The following is a 14,857-nucleotide window of genomic DNA, read 5'->3' as shown; positions in this document are numbered from 1 at the left end:
AAGGTTTGGAGAAAATAACCTGACACTAGTCTCTCATTCAGCAAGACCACCACATCTTCAACGCAGCAATCAACTGAAGGAAGTACTCATGGGACAAATCAGTCCAGGATAATGAGACTGCACACTAAATGAGAGTGCACGTAGACAATCCTTTTGAGGTGTCTATGACTGGGGACAATTAACTTTTTTTGTCTTATGTTATAGCTCTTTTGCACACACAATGAATGTTCTGTAGAAAATGTCAGATTCCAGGTGACTTCGCTGCCATCCTTTGTACAATTCAACTGTTTCAAGACACAGAGATCACCATTAAACCAGAGTATGGTAAAGGATCATAGAGTGGAGGGTCCTCTTTAAAAAAATGATAATAGCTGCAGGTGAGCAGATAGGCACACCGGTTGGAAGAGGAGACCAGTTGTTCATCAACATCAATGAGACCATAAAACTTCATAAATCAAGTCTCAGAGGTTGATATGGATGTGAAATAGCTGCCATATTGAAATGGAGGAAATGATTTGAGTATCTCAACTATTTAAATCATCTTTGTAATCAAATTGAGCATACCCCTAGATCTGCGAAAACGTTTCTTGACTATGTGGGTAAAGGACTCAACCTTACAGGTAAAACCCAGGGAAGCCCATCATGTCAAGGAAGTAAAGAGTTAGCTCAGCAAAGATTATGTTCACATGCATGTCCAAGTCTCCATGGGCAATGAACTATAAGGAATCCAACAGCAGCACAAATACCAGCTCAGCAATCTGAGATGTGAAATCCCCCATTTACCTTGGTGGTCTACTCTAACCAAAAGAACCATAAACTTCTATCCTTCTTCAGGGTCAAAAGTGAATGACAGACATTCAAACTCACCTTTATGGCTGGTTCCCTGTGTACATTTGCAGGATAGGACAATAATCACAGCCCACTCTCTCTCCCATATGAGGTTCTGTGGGAGACTGGTGAGTCAGAGAACGCCTGGGACTGCAGCTTCTGACCTAGTGAACTGGCCCTACATATGACAGACTTGGAATTATCCAATCCAAAATCTCAAACCTGAGGAATCCAAATTACCCGTTCCATGTCATTTACGCTACTTCATTTAAAGGCATTTGGAAGCGTTAATATTACATTTCCAACACACATCAAGGCAAAACTTCTAGGAGTACAGACTTCGAACTCTACCTCTCCATCGTTTGGTGTGCTCTAGCATAGGTACCTCACTGGGTCTTCTCTGTTCTTCATGGTCTTTATTTTAACCCAGAGAATTGAAACATTATCTTTCTCTACTTTTCTGCTCAACAACTTCTCCTCTTTCCTTTCCCCCTCTCTCATGGATATGTCTTGCCAGTTTGAACTGACATTGCAGTTATGTTTTTTCCCCAGCAAGGTAATGCCAACCAAAACAAAGTTTTGATCACGTCATAAGACCTCTAGTTTTTCCACTTGTTCCCCAGACTTCTCACATTGTTATAGACACTAGTTTTTTTGTATGAGTAAACTTCCATATTTTCTCCTCCTGTATTTCTCTTTTGACCTTCCTAGTATGCCAAAATTCCACCTGGATTTTAATCTCTTAAAAGATAATTTTGCTACCCTACATCCTTTCCTCTTATTGCATCTTTCTTTGATGCTCTGCCTATTTACCTTTCTGCAACTTTTCCCTTTGCTGTACCACTCCACCTTTTCTCTGAGTTTAATGTCTCCCTGACAAGCCCTACTAGCTTACTACATCATAGATTACTTGACCATCAAGGAGAAAAGAGGTAGTGCAATACTGCCCATACTCTAAAGGAAAAAGACGAATGCTTCATTCTAAATCAGTCCATTGTCCACTCTTGGGCCACTAGCCGACCCTCATTATTCTACTAACTGCATTTTTCACAAAGATGGCAGAAGTCCAGAATTCAGATACGTAGCCCTTGACCATAAACTATTTTAATCTCACCAAAAAAGGCAGCATACAAACTAAGTAGTAGGACAGATGATACAATACACATTTTTTCACTTCTTTGCCCCCTTTCATCTGCCCTGTTTCCATTGCTACTTCTAAAGCCTAGCTCTGTATCAGGCAAACATTACTTATGACACGCTGCTTATTCAATTAAAACTTTTACATTTTCCTACCATCCAGCCTTCCCCCTCCACTGTCTTATCACCACTTCACCACACTACTGTCTCCATCCTCACACAGAGGAACCCTGAGCTTCTGACCTGATGCCTTTCCATCCCATCCTCCCAGCAATCATCCCTATTCAACTGGGAAATTCTCCCACCCTCTTACCGAGGATTTCACAAGAATGGTCTTAGCCAATATCACAGAGCTGGGCTATGAAGGCTTTGTTTCACCCATGGTGTCTGCTGCAGTCCAGGTGCTTCCCAGGGGCCTAAAGCTGTAATTGGGAGGTGATTGGTGGGCCTCCGCCCCGACATGGTTTTGAGGACTCTGGGAACCCAGTGTCAGAGCAGCTCCCTGTTTTGTGCGCTAGGGGTGGGTGCGGGAAGGCATGCATGGACTACTCTGGCCATGGGAATGCTAGTACATTCAGTGGGTCTAGGTTCTCCCCCCGACAGGTGGATGGTGATTTAGAAAGAAAGGCTTCTAGATTGGAGAGTGATATTTTGTTTGACTTTCAACAAACGTCACACCTGCATCCATTTCTTGTAAAAGCATTCCCTCTGAACTAAGCACTGTAATCTCTTCATATTTAAAAAGGCTTAGCATTTCAAATGCATGTCTTCACAACCCCCTCCATCCTCCCATCCACAGCCTGAAGAATGCCTTATATGGCGATTTGCAGCTTGCTGATATCTTTCTACAGCATCAGGTCTACACAGTATTCTTTGAACTGAATGGGCTGGGAATCTCCTGCCACCCACCTAGCTCTAATAGGAGATATTGTGACAAAGTGATTTGTGAGATAATACCTTCTCAAAACTCAAGAGGAGTTTTAACTGTGCCCCCTAAGGAGAGTCAGTGCTGGTATAAGCACACCTATTTGATTGTTTGAGGGGGAGGTTTTCAAAAAGCACAAATGAGAGTTAGGCATAAATAGGAGTCAATCTCCCTTTGCCTTTCAGTGGGTCTTGGGGCCTAACTTTCACTTGTGTCTTAAATCTCCCTCTTAACCTCCAAGGTACCATGTGGTTCTTTACAATAGGTCATTTCACACAGGGCTGGTGCGTGCAAAGGGAGTTGCTGCGTGGCCCTGTAGGCTTTCGTGTGATATATATGGTACCAGTGGACATCAAATTGTGTCCCAACATAATAGAATAGCCCCCTGGATCGTGAAAGAGAGATCTCTCTTTGGATTCACCTTTATTTCCTGTTCAAGTGCTGCTACATTTCTGTCATTTCAAAATTTTAATTTCCTTTACTGCATTTGGTTAAAAGCAACCCTAAAACATACATTAAATAGCTTGAGGTCCATTTTCTCCGTTAACACTTACATTTTAAAAATTTCAATTTTCAATCTTCTCATTTTCTCCCAGAATTTCATGAAAAGCTCAAAACCCTTAATTTTAGTTAAGGTTTGTAATTTGCTTTAACCCTGTAAAGCACCTGACCCATACAAAGTATTACTATAGGGTGTAAAGCTTGGAATATGACACTAAGTGTGCATGAGAATAGCTATACGGCAAACAAGCTGTCGTAAATATAAAGGGAAGGGTAAACACTTTTAAATCCCTCCTGGCCAGAGGAAAAACCCTTTCACTTGTAAAGGGTTAAGAAGCTAAGATAACCTCACTGGCACCTGACCAAAATGACCAATGAGGAGACAAGATACTTTCAAAGCTGGAGGGGTGGGAAACAAAGGGTTCTCTCTGTCTTGTGTGATGCTTTTGCTGGGACCAGAGCAGGAATGCAGGTCAGAACTCCAGTAAAGAGTTAGTAAGCAATCTAGTTAGATATGCGTTAGATTCTGTTTTGTTTAAATAGCTGATAAAATAAGTTGTGCTGAATGGAATGTACATTCCTGTTTTTGTGTCTTTTTATAACTTAAGGTTTAGCCTAGCGGGATTCTCTATGTTTTGAATCTGACTAGTCTGTAAGGTATTTCCCTTCCTGATTTTACAGAGATTTTTCTTTTACTTTTTCTTTAATTAAAAGTCTCTTTTAAGAACCTGATTGGTTTTTCCTTGTTCTTAAGGGTTTGGGTCTGTGTTCACCTATGCAAATTTTATCAAGCCTTCCCCAGGAAAGGGGGTGTAGTGATTGGGGGGATATTTTGTGAGGGAGACGTTTCCAAGTGGGCACTTCCCCTGTTGTTTTTGTTAGACACTTTGATGGTGGCAGCATAAAGGTTCAAGGACAAAAGGTAAAAATTTGTACTTTGGGGAAGTTTTAACCTAAGCTGGTAAAAATAAGCTTAGGGGGGTTTTCATGCAGGTCCCCACATCTGTACCCTAGAGTTCAGAGTGGGGAAGGAACCTTGACACAAACATTTATGATTTCTTTGTGGATAGGAATGAGGAAGAAATGAGCTAAAAGAGAGTGAACCTGGTTTGTGCAAATACTGGGCTAACTACCATATCTGGTACATGGGCTGGAGCAGATTACCTGGAAAGGGCTTTATTGCATGCAAACAATATAACAAAAGGGATGGTCATAGAGCAGATGGGGGAGAAATAGGTGTGAACTCTGACACCTAGCATGGGAGTAAGGGGCATGCTCTAGGGAGAAAAAGTGCATCACAAGGCCTACATGCTCTGTTTATGTGGTGTAGACAAAGGTATAAAAGCTGCTCTATATGCATCCATACTAGAAAAATTAGGAAATCCTATTGCAGGTGTGAAGCAACTGAAGATGGTCCAGAGGGGCCCATTTCATTCCTAAAGACACCTCTAGAGGCTGAATGACTAAGTGGACTTTAACTGGGAAGAAATTTCTCGGACCCTACATAGGAACGATTAAGCTCTTCTGATGAGCTACCCTAAACTCAGAAGTTTAAAACCAGAATGAAGATGTACTGCAATTATTGTTGAGTCACTCTAAGGTTTGATCAGGTGTTTGTAAATTCAGGATCATAAAAAGGGTCAGGGATCCTCTCTCAGAGACATAAGGAATCAATGCGCAAAAACCTAAAGGCCCTGCAGGCAAATCCAAGACACAGTCAAGCTAAGGCTGAAGTTTAGATTCCATTAATGCTATCTACATTACCATTCAAGCTGAAACCAGAACTATGTACAGTAGACTAACACTGTTCAAAGAAAGGAAATTTCACTTGTTTCCACAGAGAATAATATCAGCAACAAGAAAATAAAGTGACACCTAAATGAATCAACTTAGTACAGTGGAGATGGTCCTTCTTAGGCTCAGTCTCCAACCAACACCAATTGATTCTGACTAGAGATAAAATTTCAGTTATTTTGCAATTTTCAGACTATGTTTTTGCTGAAAATTCTGACCAGCTGTAAGAGAACCTGGTTGAACAGCAGCAAAATATTGTCACCAACCCTCCCCCCCAACAAACAAAATAAAACACCCCCAAACCAATCATTTTAAATGTTCCCTTTTTTAGGTCAAAACTTTTTTTTCAAAGTGATCAGTTTCACGTGCAATTAACACCTCTTTGGAGCAAGGAACAGTGTGTTCCAGACCTTAAAGATCTAGTAACCATATACACTATTGTTTTTAAAGCTGCATAGACCACAGGTTCCCTTGCTTTTCCATTCTCTTTCCCCTTCTACTTTGCCTTCTTTATCTCCTCAGTCCTTATCATTGTTTACTTCCAGTTAGCTTTTCTTTTCCATTTCCTCCCACCCTAAACCAAATACTAAAATCTTTCCTTCCATCTAACTTTTCCCCAGATGCCCCCTTCTGCTGGAGTCTCTCTCCCTGCTCCTCTGTCCCACTTGTGATTCAACATTGGGCTCTCTTCTCGCTCTTCACTCTACGGTCTCATCTTGGGTATCTTTTCCATCTCTTCACCCACCCATTAGGCCCCAATCTTCCTCCTCCCTTGGTTCTCTCCCATTGCCCCAAGTGGAGGAAAAGCAGTCTCTCCTGAATGCAGACAGCGTGGTCCTGCTGACTGACAAAGCTGCCAGGCTGAGTGGCCTCAAAAACGTAGGATTTAGCACATGGATATAAAAGATACAACCAGGATGTAAACATCGTTCTCCTTTTTCTAACCTGGGAATTTCAGATATTGACTGTACTGCTATCCAACTGGTCAATATTCTCTGTGTGACTGCATAAACGGTTTAACATTTCTGTTTCCCCATGACTCTCAGAAAATGCAAAAACTAATGCTGTGGGGCAAGTTGCATGTTGTTTGTGGGACTGTTATAAACCGATTGACTGGAGAAAAAGTATTTGTTAAATATTTAAACAGCTTGTTGTCTGACTTTAAACTGTATTAGACCAGCATTTCCTACTGTCAACTGAGTTCAATGGCTGCTCCTTTCAGTTCTTCAGGGGGACATGACTGAGCAACAGAACATTTTGTGAGCAAAAATGTGGCTTTTAAATATAATGACTTTTTTTTAAACTACTCTTCAAATTACTTACAACTTTTTTTAGCAAGTCACTACAATTTTTAAAAAGTGCTCCTGTTCTGGACCTTTCTTCTAGTAATTCAAAAATTTATCTTTTTAATAAAAATAAAAATGGGGAGGTTTTTTAGAACAGTAGCTCAAAGTTTCAGACCCTAATAGGAAAAACAAAATGCAAAAAAATACAGACTACAGAAAGTACAAAGCATGACAAGTTCAAAAAAGCCTAACAAATATTGGGAACGAAAATATGATTGACAATGCTAATGTAATTGAGACAGTTTCTGAATGATCTCTTGGTAGGATTTATCACCTCAACCTTCTTTCCTTAAAAGTTGAAGGGGTCTTTCTAATCTCTTGGTGAACAAATCATTCAGTGAAGTGGTTCTTCAACTGTGGTCCACAGAACAATCCTTGGTGATCTGAAAAGTGCTTGCACGTCACATGCTGCTTGGGAGAACCATTGTTAGTGAGACTCTTCTGCCTATGAGAGGAGGCGCTTTGAGAATACCCAAACAGCAAATCACTATGGGAAGATGAGCTGTCACCACAAAGTGTGCTGCAGGGAGCAACAGACTGCTCGGAGTTGAGAGAACTAATGTACTTCGAACACAACCAAAAGGAAAAGATGTGCAGCTGGTCAGAGAGATAGGAGAGTAGAAGCATTCTCCATATGTCTTCTCTCCAAGTGCCATGGTCCTCCGAAATCCTTTAGAACATACGTCGTCAAGTTGATTTTGATCAGTGTGAACATATGATAATGCATAAATAAAAAAAGACTCTCTCTCTCAAACGATGCAATGCTGCAAGGTGCTGAGCATCTTCAAATCCCATTAACTCCAAAGGGTTGAACATACTGTGTGTATTTAATTATAAAGAATTTACCAGATCTCTGAACTGGGATGGAGAAAAAAAATCTAGAGAGGATTACATACTGTGAACTAATATGAAAGTTTGTTAATGGACCTTTATTTACATTTTCTATCTATTAGTATTTATTCAGTGATAAATATGCTAGGGGTCTTTCAGGCAGGTATGATGAGATCCTTGCCCTGAAGAGCTTAAAACCCACATTCAGAAATATCACAGGGCTAGCTGTTAAGGAACAATTTGCTTTATTTGAAAGAACTATCGAGGGTCAGACTTCTAAAACTGGATTGCAAAGGTGCGCCAGTAACTGATACAGAATTTGGCCTGCAGAACCTTTATTACGGGCGATGAGCCATGTGAAGGAAGGAACCCAACTTGACTTTCAGAATCCAGGTTAGGTTGGTGGGTTTTTTTGGGCAGGTCAGGCAGAAAGAAAAACTTAGCACATATGATATGGAAATCTTTGAGAAACATTCAATATGGAAGCCCACAATGCCCATCACTTTTCAGAATACAATGGCACTTAAGAGAACAATGGGAGCTGCTGGGCTCTGAGCTCTTTTGAAAACCTGGCTCCTTCAATTGTAGTCTCTCTCAGAATTTGACTGCTTTTCAAGGTATCTCTAGGGATGGGAATGCAATAAACAATATACGCTAATGAAGTAGTATGTTTGTTCTATCCCTTTCCCTGACCCTGTGTCTATCTTCTCTATTTTGGCTGTAAACTCTTTGTCACCAAAGGGATAGGGACTATGTTTTTCTATATTTGTACAGTGGCATAATGCCCTCCCCTCCCTTCTTGGTTGGCCCCTAGGTACTACCATAATAAGCACGAATAATAAAAATTGAGTTGTATTTTTCAAATGCAGCCATTTCATTCTTAAAACAGAAATAAATGTGATGCAAACATGCTATTTACACAAACAAAACTTCTGAGTTCCAGCAATCCCAAAGCTTTCATCCTCACAATGTGGAACAAGTGCAGTGAACACAGAGGCGAGTTCCTACATCTAACCAGCAAAGCTAGCTCAGGTTAATCTCTCAAAGTGAGGTTCTTTGGTTGCCGTTGTTTTGTGGCAGAAGCAAGTATTCCAGCATGCCCTGGCCTTTGAAGAATCCACAGACACTTACCAAAAAAACAAAAAAACAAAAAAAAAAAAAGGGGGGAGGGGGGGAGTAATTTTCTGTTTCCTGGCTAACCGTCAGCACTAATGGTGATGCATGAATTGCAATAACCGATAAATATCGCTCTCCTCAGCTCCCCACTTTACAAAGCAAAAGGAAAACACTGTACTGTTCTTGGAGCCTGATCCAAAGCCCATCAATGTCGTCTTCCCATGGACTTTGAATTAGGTCCTCAGTGAGCCTGTGCTGCAGTGGTCCTCATTCAAGCCAGGTGGTTCCTGGGGGAATAGCACCGACCTGGCTTCCTGCTGGATCAAGGACATGAAACTTCTGAAGAACCCTTTTATTTAAAACTCCCCACAAAAAAACCAAAAAGAAATGCAGAGCTAAGTCGGCCTGCCTCTCCCCACTGCAGGGAATCTCTCTCACATATCCTGTTTATGTTTTTCTACCCCACTTGGGAGTCCGTATGCCAAAAATCAAGTCATATCAGCATCTTCTTTTTTCCTGTCTCAGTCAGCTTAATTGTTGGCACCAGTGGTTACATTTACCAAATTATTTGCAAGCTCTTATACTACTATTTCTACAAGATGGAAGAGAGCTCTTCTGGTGCACTGGTTTGGGATCTGAAAGACAAAAGACATATTACAACTTACCTGCCATACTAGATGCTCCACCTGATTCTATAGCCTTTGAGCAAGCAATCCTTGAACTTAAGAAGTCTGCATTTTGGCCCACTGATACATGTTTTGGCAGAACTCAGTTATTTCTGTCAGAGTGAACACCCCAGACTGACAGCTATGCAATTGCATTACATGATATAGTCCCTTCATTTTTAATCTGCACTTCAGCTGACAAAGTGATTCATGATTAAGTAATTGAAAAGAGAAAACTCACAGGTTAAGTAACCCATGCTAAGAAGAATTAATTCAAAGGGATGCCATCTTCCCCAATACTAGAACCTGTTTCTACAGCCCACAGTCTCAGGGCCAGGCCAATATTCTGATGCTGCAATGGGCCATAAACCTGGCCTAAGTCACAGACCTGGCATTGCAACAACTCCTGGAGTCCCTGATGTAGGAGGGACGTCAGGGCAGGAGGGAGACTGGTACTCTGGTGTTTTTCTGTTTAGTAATTGCTGCATTGCAGAATAGGCTGCACTGAGTTGTGCTGGGACTGAACTGGCCAGATATCCTCCAGTACTGGGGGGGATGGGAGGAGTACAGAAAGATGGTGTAAAGACACCTTAGCCCCAATCCCTCTTGAATGCACCAAGTGGTGCTCCAGCAGATCTGAGACTCTCTCCACTATATACTCGAACACAAACCAGTGTAATTTTTGATTCCTGGTGTGATGTCTATTCATCAAATAGCATCTCTAATTTGCAGAAAAGACAGTTTTGTCACCATTTGTGATCATTCAATTTCCACTTCTTGAAAGAGACAGGTGAGGTAATATATTTTATTGGACCAGCTTCAGTTAGTGGACATAACAAGCTTTTAAGCTATGCAGAACTATTCGTCAGGTCTTATTGGGATATGAGAGAGAGAAGATATTTTACTGGACCAACTTGGACCTGAAGAAGAGTTCTGTGAAGCTTGAAAGCTTGTCCCTTCCACCAATGGAAACTGCTCCAATAAAACATAATACTTCACCTACCATGTTTCTCTCATATCCTGGGACCAACATAGCTACAACATTTCTAATTCTTGTGGAATCAGGAGAGGATAAGTCTTCAAAGAGTTTTTCTGAAAAGTACCTACAACTAATACAAAGGAAATTATAATTTTTTAAATTAAACTTTTAAAAATTAGGATGAAGAACATTTTCAGAAGTTAAACCTACAGTAGAATGGGCATCCTGGAAAACTTGCTTTGTTAGCATTCAGTAGGTGGTGGTATCTGTTTACTTAGGACAACTGGAAAGATTTCAAAAGTGACTTTTGCACATATAGAAAAATTGCGTATTTTAATATTTGGAACACAACTGAGAACTACTTTAAATAAATATCCTGTGGCATTCTCATGGGGAATCCTGGCAGGAAACCTATACAACATGACATAAGAACATTTATTTCAATAGATAATGGACCTAAAGTATTTTAGGAACTGTAATGCAAAACTGTGATATCAAAAGAGGTTTCCTACAGTGGCCTGCAAATAGGATCCAGTCTTAAATCCTAACAGCCAAAGATTTTCAAAAGTTATTATAAAGTAATTTTTAAACTAAAAGAGTTACCTTTAGCAGTCAAATTCACCAAACATTCTCAGAAGAGTTAAGCAATAGAATTTTGCTTTAAAACATGAAGATTTCTGCCTTGCTAAGAAGTGAAAGTGGTGAGTTGCATTTCTAGCATCCAAAGGTTGGTATCACCGATTTATTAGCTAATCATACTTTCTAAATAGTAGGGGTGCCAATTTTAGAACAAACACACACCAAAGTGCCCTTTAAATTAAAATACATATTCAAAAGGTAGAGTCTCTTCCTACTTCACTGCAGTGGCAGAAGTCAGAGCCGCATCACTGGAGAGAAAGGTTAAATGCAAAATGTCAGACTTTGGGCTTGTCTTCACTATGAGGGTAAGGTGACCTAAGTTACGCTACTCCAGCTACGTGACTAACGTAACTAGAGTCGACATAGCTTAGGTCGACTTACCCCAGTGTCTTCACGGTGCTGAGTCGACGGGAGACACTCTCCGGACAACTTCCCTTACTCTTCTTGAGGAGCTGGAGTACTGGGGTCAACCAGAGAGCGCTCTGCTGTCAATTTTGCGGGTCTTCACTAGACCTGCTAAATCGATCCCTGCTGCATCGACTGCAGCAGCATCGACCGTCCCGCTCTCCCTGTAGCGGAGACCAGCTGTTTACCTTTTTAGTCTCCCCAAAGGAAATAACTGTGGATGGAGTGAAGGGGAGCAGGAGACGACCTGCCCCTATTCCTTGCAATACCAACCCCTCCTTACCCCTGAATCTCACTGCTGTTATAGGTATTCAGGACCACTGAGTACTGAGGGATGGGCATGCCATAAAAAAATGTAGCCGGGAGTGTCTGAGGTGCTTCTAAAGAGAAGGAATAAGATCAGATAAGTGCTTTCCCATTTGGTACCGGGCATGAAAACTGCTATATACAAATAATCATAAAGGGCAAAATTCACCCTTATGCAGAGATCTAGCACAAGGCTTATGCACCACTTCAATCTTCAACATAGGGCTAAAGTGGCACTTTAAGCCATTTTGCTCTAAACGTCTTCAGCTCCCTATACAACAGCAGCAAAAAATACTGAGTATAAACAATTCTATATAGAAATCTAATGAAGTTCCACAACAAAATCATGAAGTGATGAATACTCAGTTGAAGACCATGCATATTATGCCGGCACTTTCACATCACAGTGCACTGAGCCTTCAAGTATTTCCAGTGGATTCCAATGAAAATCTTGGGCCTGATTCATCACTGGGTTACTCCAATATTACATCATTGAGGCTACACAATGACCTGAGCATAAAACTGGAACAACACAGTGGTGTATCATTCCCCTAAAGTCCACAAAAATTGTATTTATATCTTTTAAACAGATAAATAATAATATATCCAGAACAAAACCAGAAGCTTGAGAATGTTTATTTGTACTTAGCACATACAAGGAAGATCAAAACAAATATTAATGATAGCATTTGTAAACAAATATACTTTACAAAGTTATATACTATCAAATTTGCTCTGAAAAAACGCAGGGTTATCCCTATTTACAAATGGATGCTTATTAAAATCAAGTTTAAAAAAAACCTACCAGTTTAAGATATCCCAAATATAAAGAATATTACTTATTCCAGGAAACTTCAAAAGACCAGTTGTAAGGCCAAATTAATAAGAAAATATGAATAAAGATGGCACTACGACTTTCTGAGTAAAATATAGGCGAGTGATCAAAGTACCAGTCACGCCTCTGTAAGGGCCTGAGTCTGTCAAGTGTACATCCAACTTCGCAGAAGTCTAACATCTTTTTTATTTATCAGGACCTTCTGTTTCCCCTTCCCTCAAGTACTACATTGATTACAAGCTATTTCTTGAATCACCCTCTTGGAGAAAAAATTTCAAAAGGTAGTTTTATGCTTCCTTATGGTGTACATTCACAATTTCATTTAAAAAAGAAAATCAGACAAAAGACAGCAACACCCATTATCAAGGCATTATTTTTTAACATTCCTGTGTTCATAGCAGCAAATACTACCTTTAGGCATAGTATGCAATTTCTCATTGGTTTAATCAATAAATCTGAGTAGTAATAGAGTAATCTATTAAATTTAAAATTGTAGTGTTTTCCCTATACTTGTGTTTAAAGTTACATAAACACCGGTAATTTTATTTTGTGAAAAAAACCTTTGATTATGTCAAAAGGATCCCTTTATCACTGGCCATTTAAGTCATTTTTAATTACAAAAGTGAGTTTTGATTCTGTTTTTCATTTATTTCACATCTCCTGTCCTTGTATCGGTTCAGAAACTAAATTTCTGATCATTCATTTTTTAATTGGGTTAATAAATTAGAACAAGCTGATAAAATAATAAGATGCGGTGTGTAATATTTTAAAGAAACATGCCCAGAGTCCCACAAAAATATGATAAATTTAACAATTTACAAAAATTTCAGAACTTGAGCCACAGTGAACTCTGACCAGTTTTCACAAAACTTATCAGATTTTTACAAAAAAATATTGAAAATACTTCTTTCAAGATTGTCTGGGAACACTAGACAAGATGACCCTACAGATTAAGACACACTTTTTACACAATATACTTTTAACATAATGCACAGACAGACAATGCTTATGGAATGTAATGATCATCTAGGATGGTAGGTGAAATTAGGATGACCCAGTTTCTCAAAGTGTTGTCATGAGTTTATCTTGGTACACCATACTTTGGATTCCTCCTAAATTCTTCTGGTTCTGATCTTGGATATACTGTAAATTGCGGTCATCTCCACTTGTGGTTGGTTTCCCATATGGCCTGTCATCATGGTAGGGTGGCCTGTACCATTTGCACAGTTATTGGTTAGTGAGAGGTGGAAGTAAATTTTACAATTATGAATGCTATACAGTAATATGAGTTTATCAGATAGGCTCTAAAATGCACATGAAAAATGATGGAGAGTGAACACCCATGGAAGAGAGGGGTGGATAGAATCATGGGCTTGATGTAAAGCCCACTGAAGCCACTGGGAGTCTTTCCATTGACTTCAATGCACTTTGGATTAGATCACATGCACAGCACTTTTAGAATCTTTTCTTTTAAATGTTAAAAATAATCATGCCTGAAAGCCACTGAATTTCCAGGGGAAAAGAGTTAACTGCAGCAAGGCTAAGTGGCTTTGCCAAATGAGCAATAAATGCAGAATCATGCAAAAAGTTGAGCTAGTGGAAGTACTATTTCCCAAAGGCTTAAAAATTAAAAACACAGTAACATTAATGAAGCAATCAATCATCCACCCATAAATACTGCCATTTGCTCAACTCCGATGGACTTAGTTACACATCCACCCTGTTAAACCAAACAAAACTTCTAGTTCCTGCAGCTAGAATACAACTTTGTGTACAAATTCACTCTGAACCCTGAAAAACAACTAGGAAGAAATATGTTTTCCCTAGCGTACTGGAATAGGTAACTACTACCGTCACCAAACTCTCCCAAACTTTCTGAAGGTACTATGTACCAAATCACCATAAATCATTTCAAGAAGCAGTTGTTTTAAGCAACATGATGAAAAGTGAATAAAAATAATTGCATCGTGCCAGACATACTTCTGTATTAATACACTGAAGTTGCTCCAATTTTTTTAAACATTCTTTCTTTGTACGCTACCAAAGTAGGCTGAAAACTGTGAATCTAAAATTGAAAGCTAAGTTTTTATTTTTACTTGAAGGGAACCTCAATAATAAATCTAAAAATTACACAATGACCACTAACCTCAGTTAGATCTTGGAAGAAAATTCAATCCTATAAGATTTTAACTGAGTAACAGAACAGTTTTACTGAGGAGATTTTATGGAGATAAGATGGAAAGTGATTCTGCACCTTCTTATTTTGGAGTTTACATTATTTACAAAACAGAACAGAGTATCCCACCAACATCCTCCCCTTATCTCTTGTCCCACCTCAAGTCCAACTCTGAAAGCCCAGCTGTGGGAATTATATGAAACCAGGGCTTGATCCTGCCAGGGGCTGAGCACTCTGGCACAAATTTACCCAACCTCTTAAACACATGCTCTAACTTTTATCACTTGAGTAGTCCCATTCACTTTAATGAGTCTACTGACATGCTTCAAGTGAAAGCATGTGTTTAAATGCTTTGTTGGATTGGGGCCAGCCTG

At 39.7% G+C, this 14,857-nt stretch overlaps 1 protein-coding gene across 5 annotated transcripts in view; it reads right to left on the bottom strand.

Annotated features, from left to right (window-relative positions):
- The window catches only part of EPB41L4B (erythrocyte membrane protein band 4.1 like 4B), a 247,508-nt gene that overhangs the window by 98,102 nt on the left and 134,549 nt on the right, over positions 1-14,857 (bottom strand). The window contains exon 16 of one of the 5 annotated variants that reach the window (XM_077810919.1): positions 12,094-13,517. The exons of the other annotated variants lie outside the window; for them this stretch is intronic. Within the exon in view, the coding sequence (XP_077667045.1) occupies positions 13,370-13,517 (148 nt within the window). The 3' untranslated portion in view covers positions 12,094-13,369. Of the gene's footprint in view, positions 1-12,093; positions 13,518-14,857 lie in introns of those variants that run through there. 5 annotated transcript variants of the gene reach the window in all.

Source organism: Eretmochelys imbricata, chromosome 2, assembly GCF_965152235.1.
Source record: "Eretmochelys imbricata isolate rEreImb1 chromosome 2, rEreImb1.hap1, whole genome shotgun sequence".
NCBI classification, from domain to species: Eukaryota; Metazoa; Chordata; order Testudines; family Cheloniidae; genus Eretmochelys; species Eretmochelys imbricata.
Note: the sequence above shows the minus strand (reverse complement) of the source record. Positions and strands in the feature narration are given on the sequence as shown.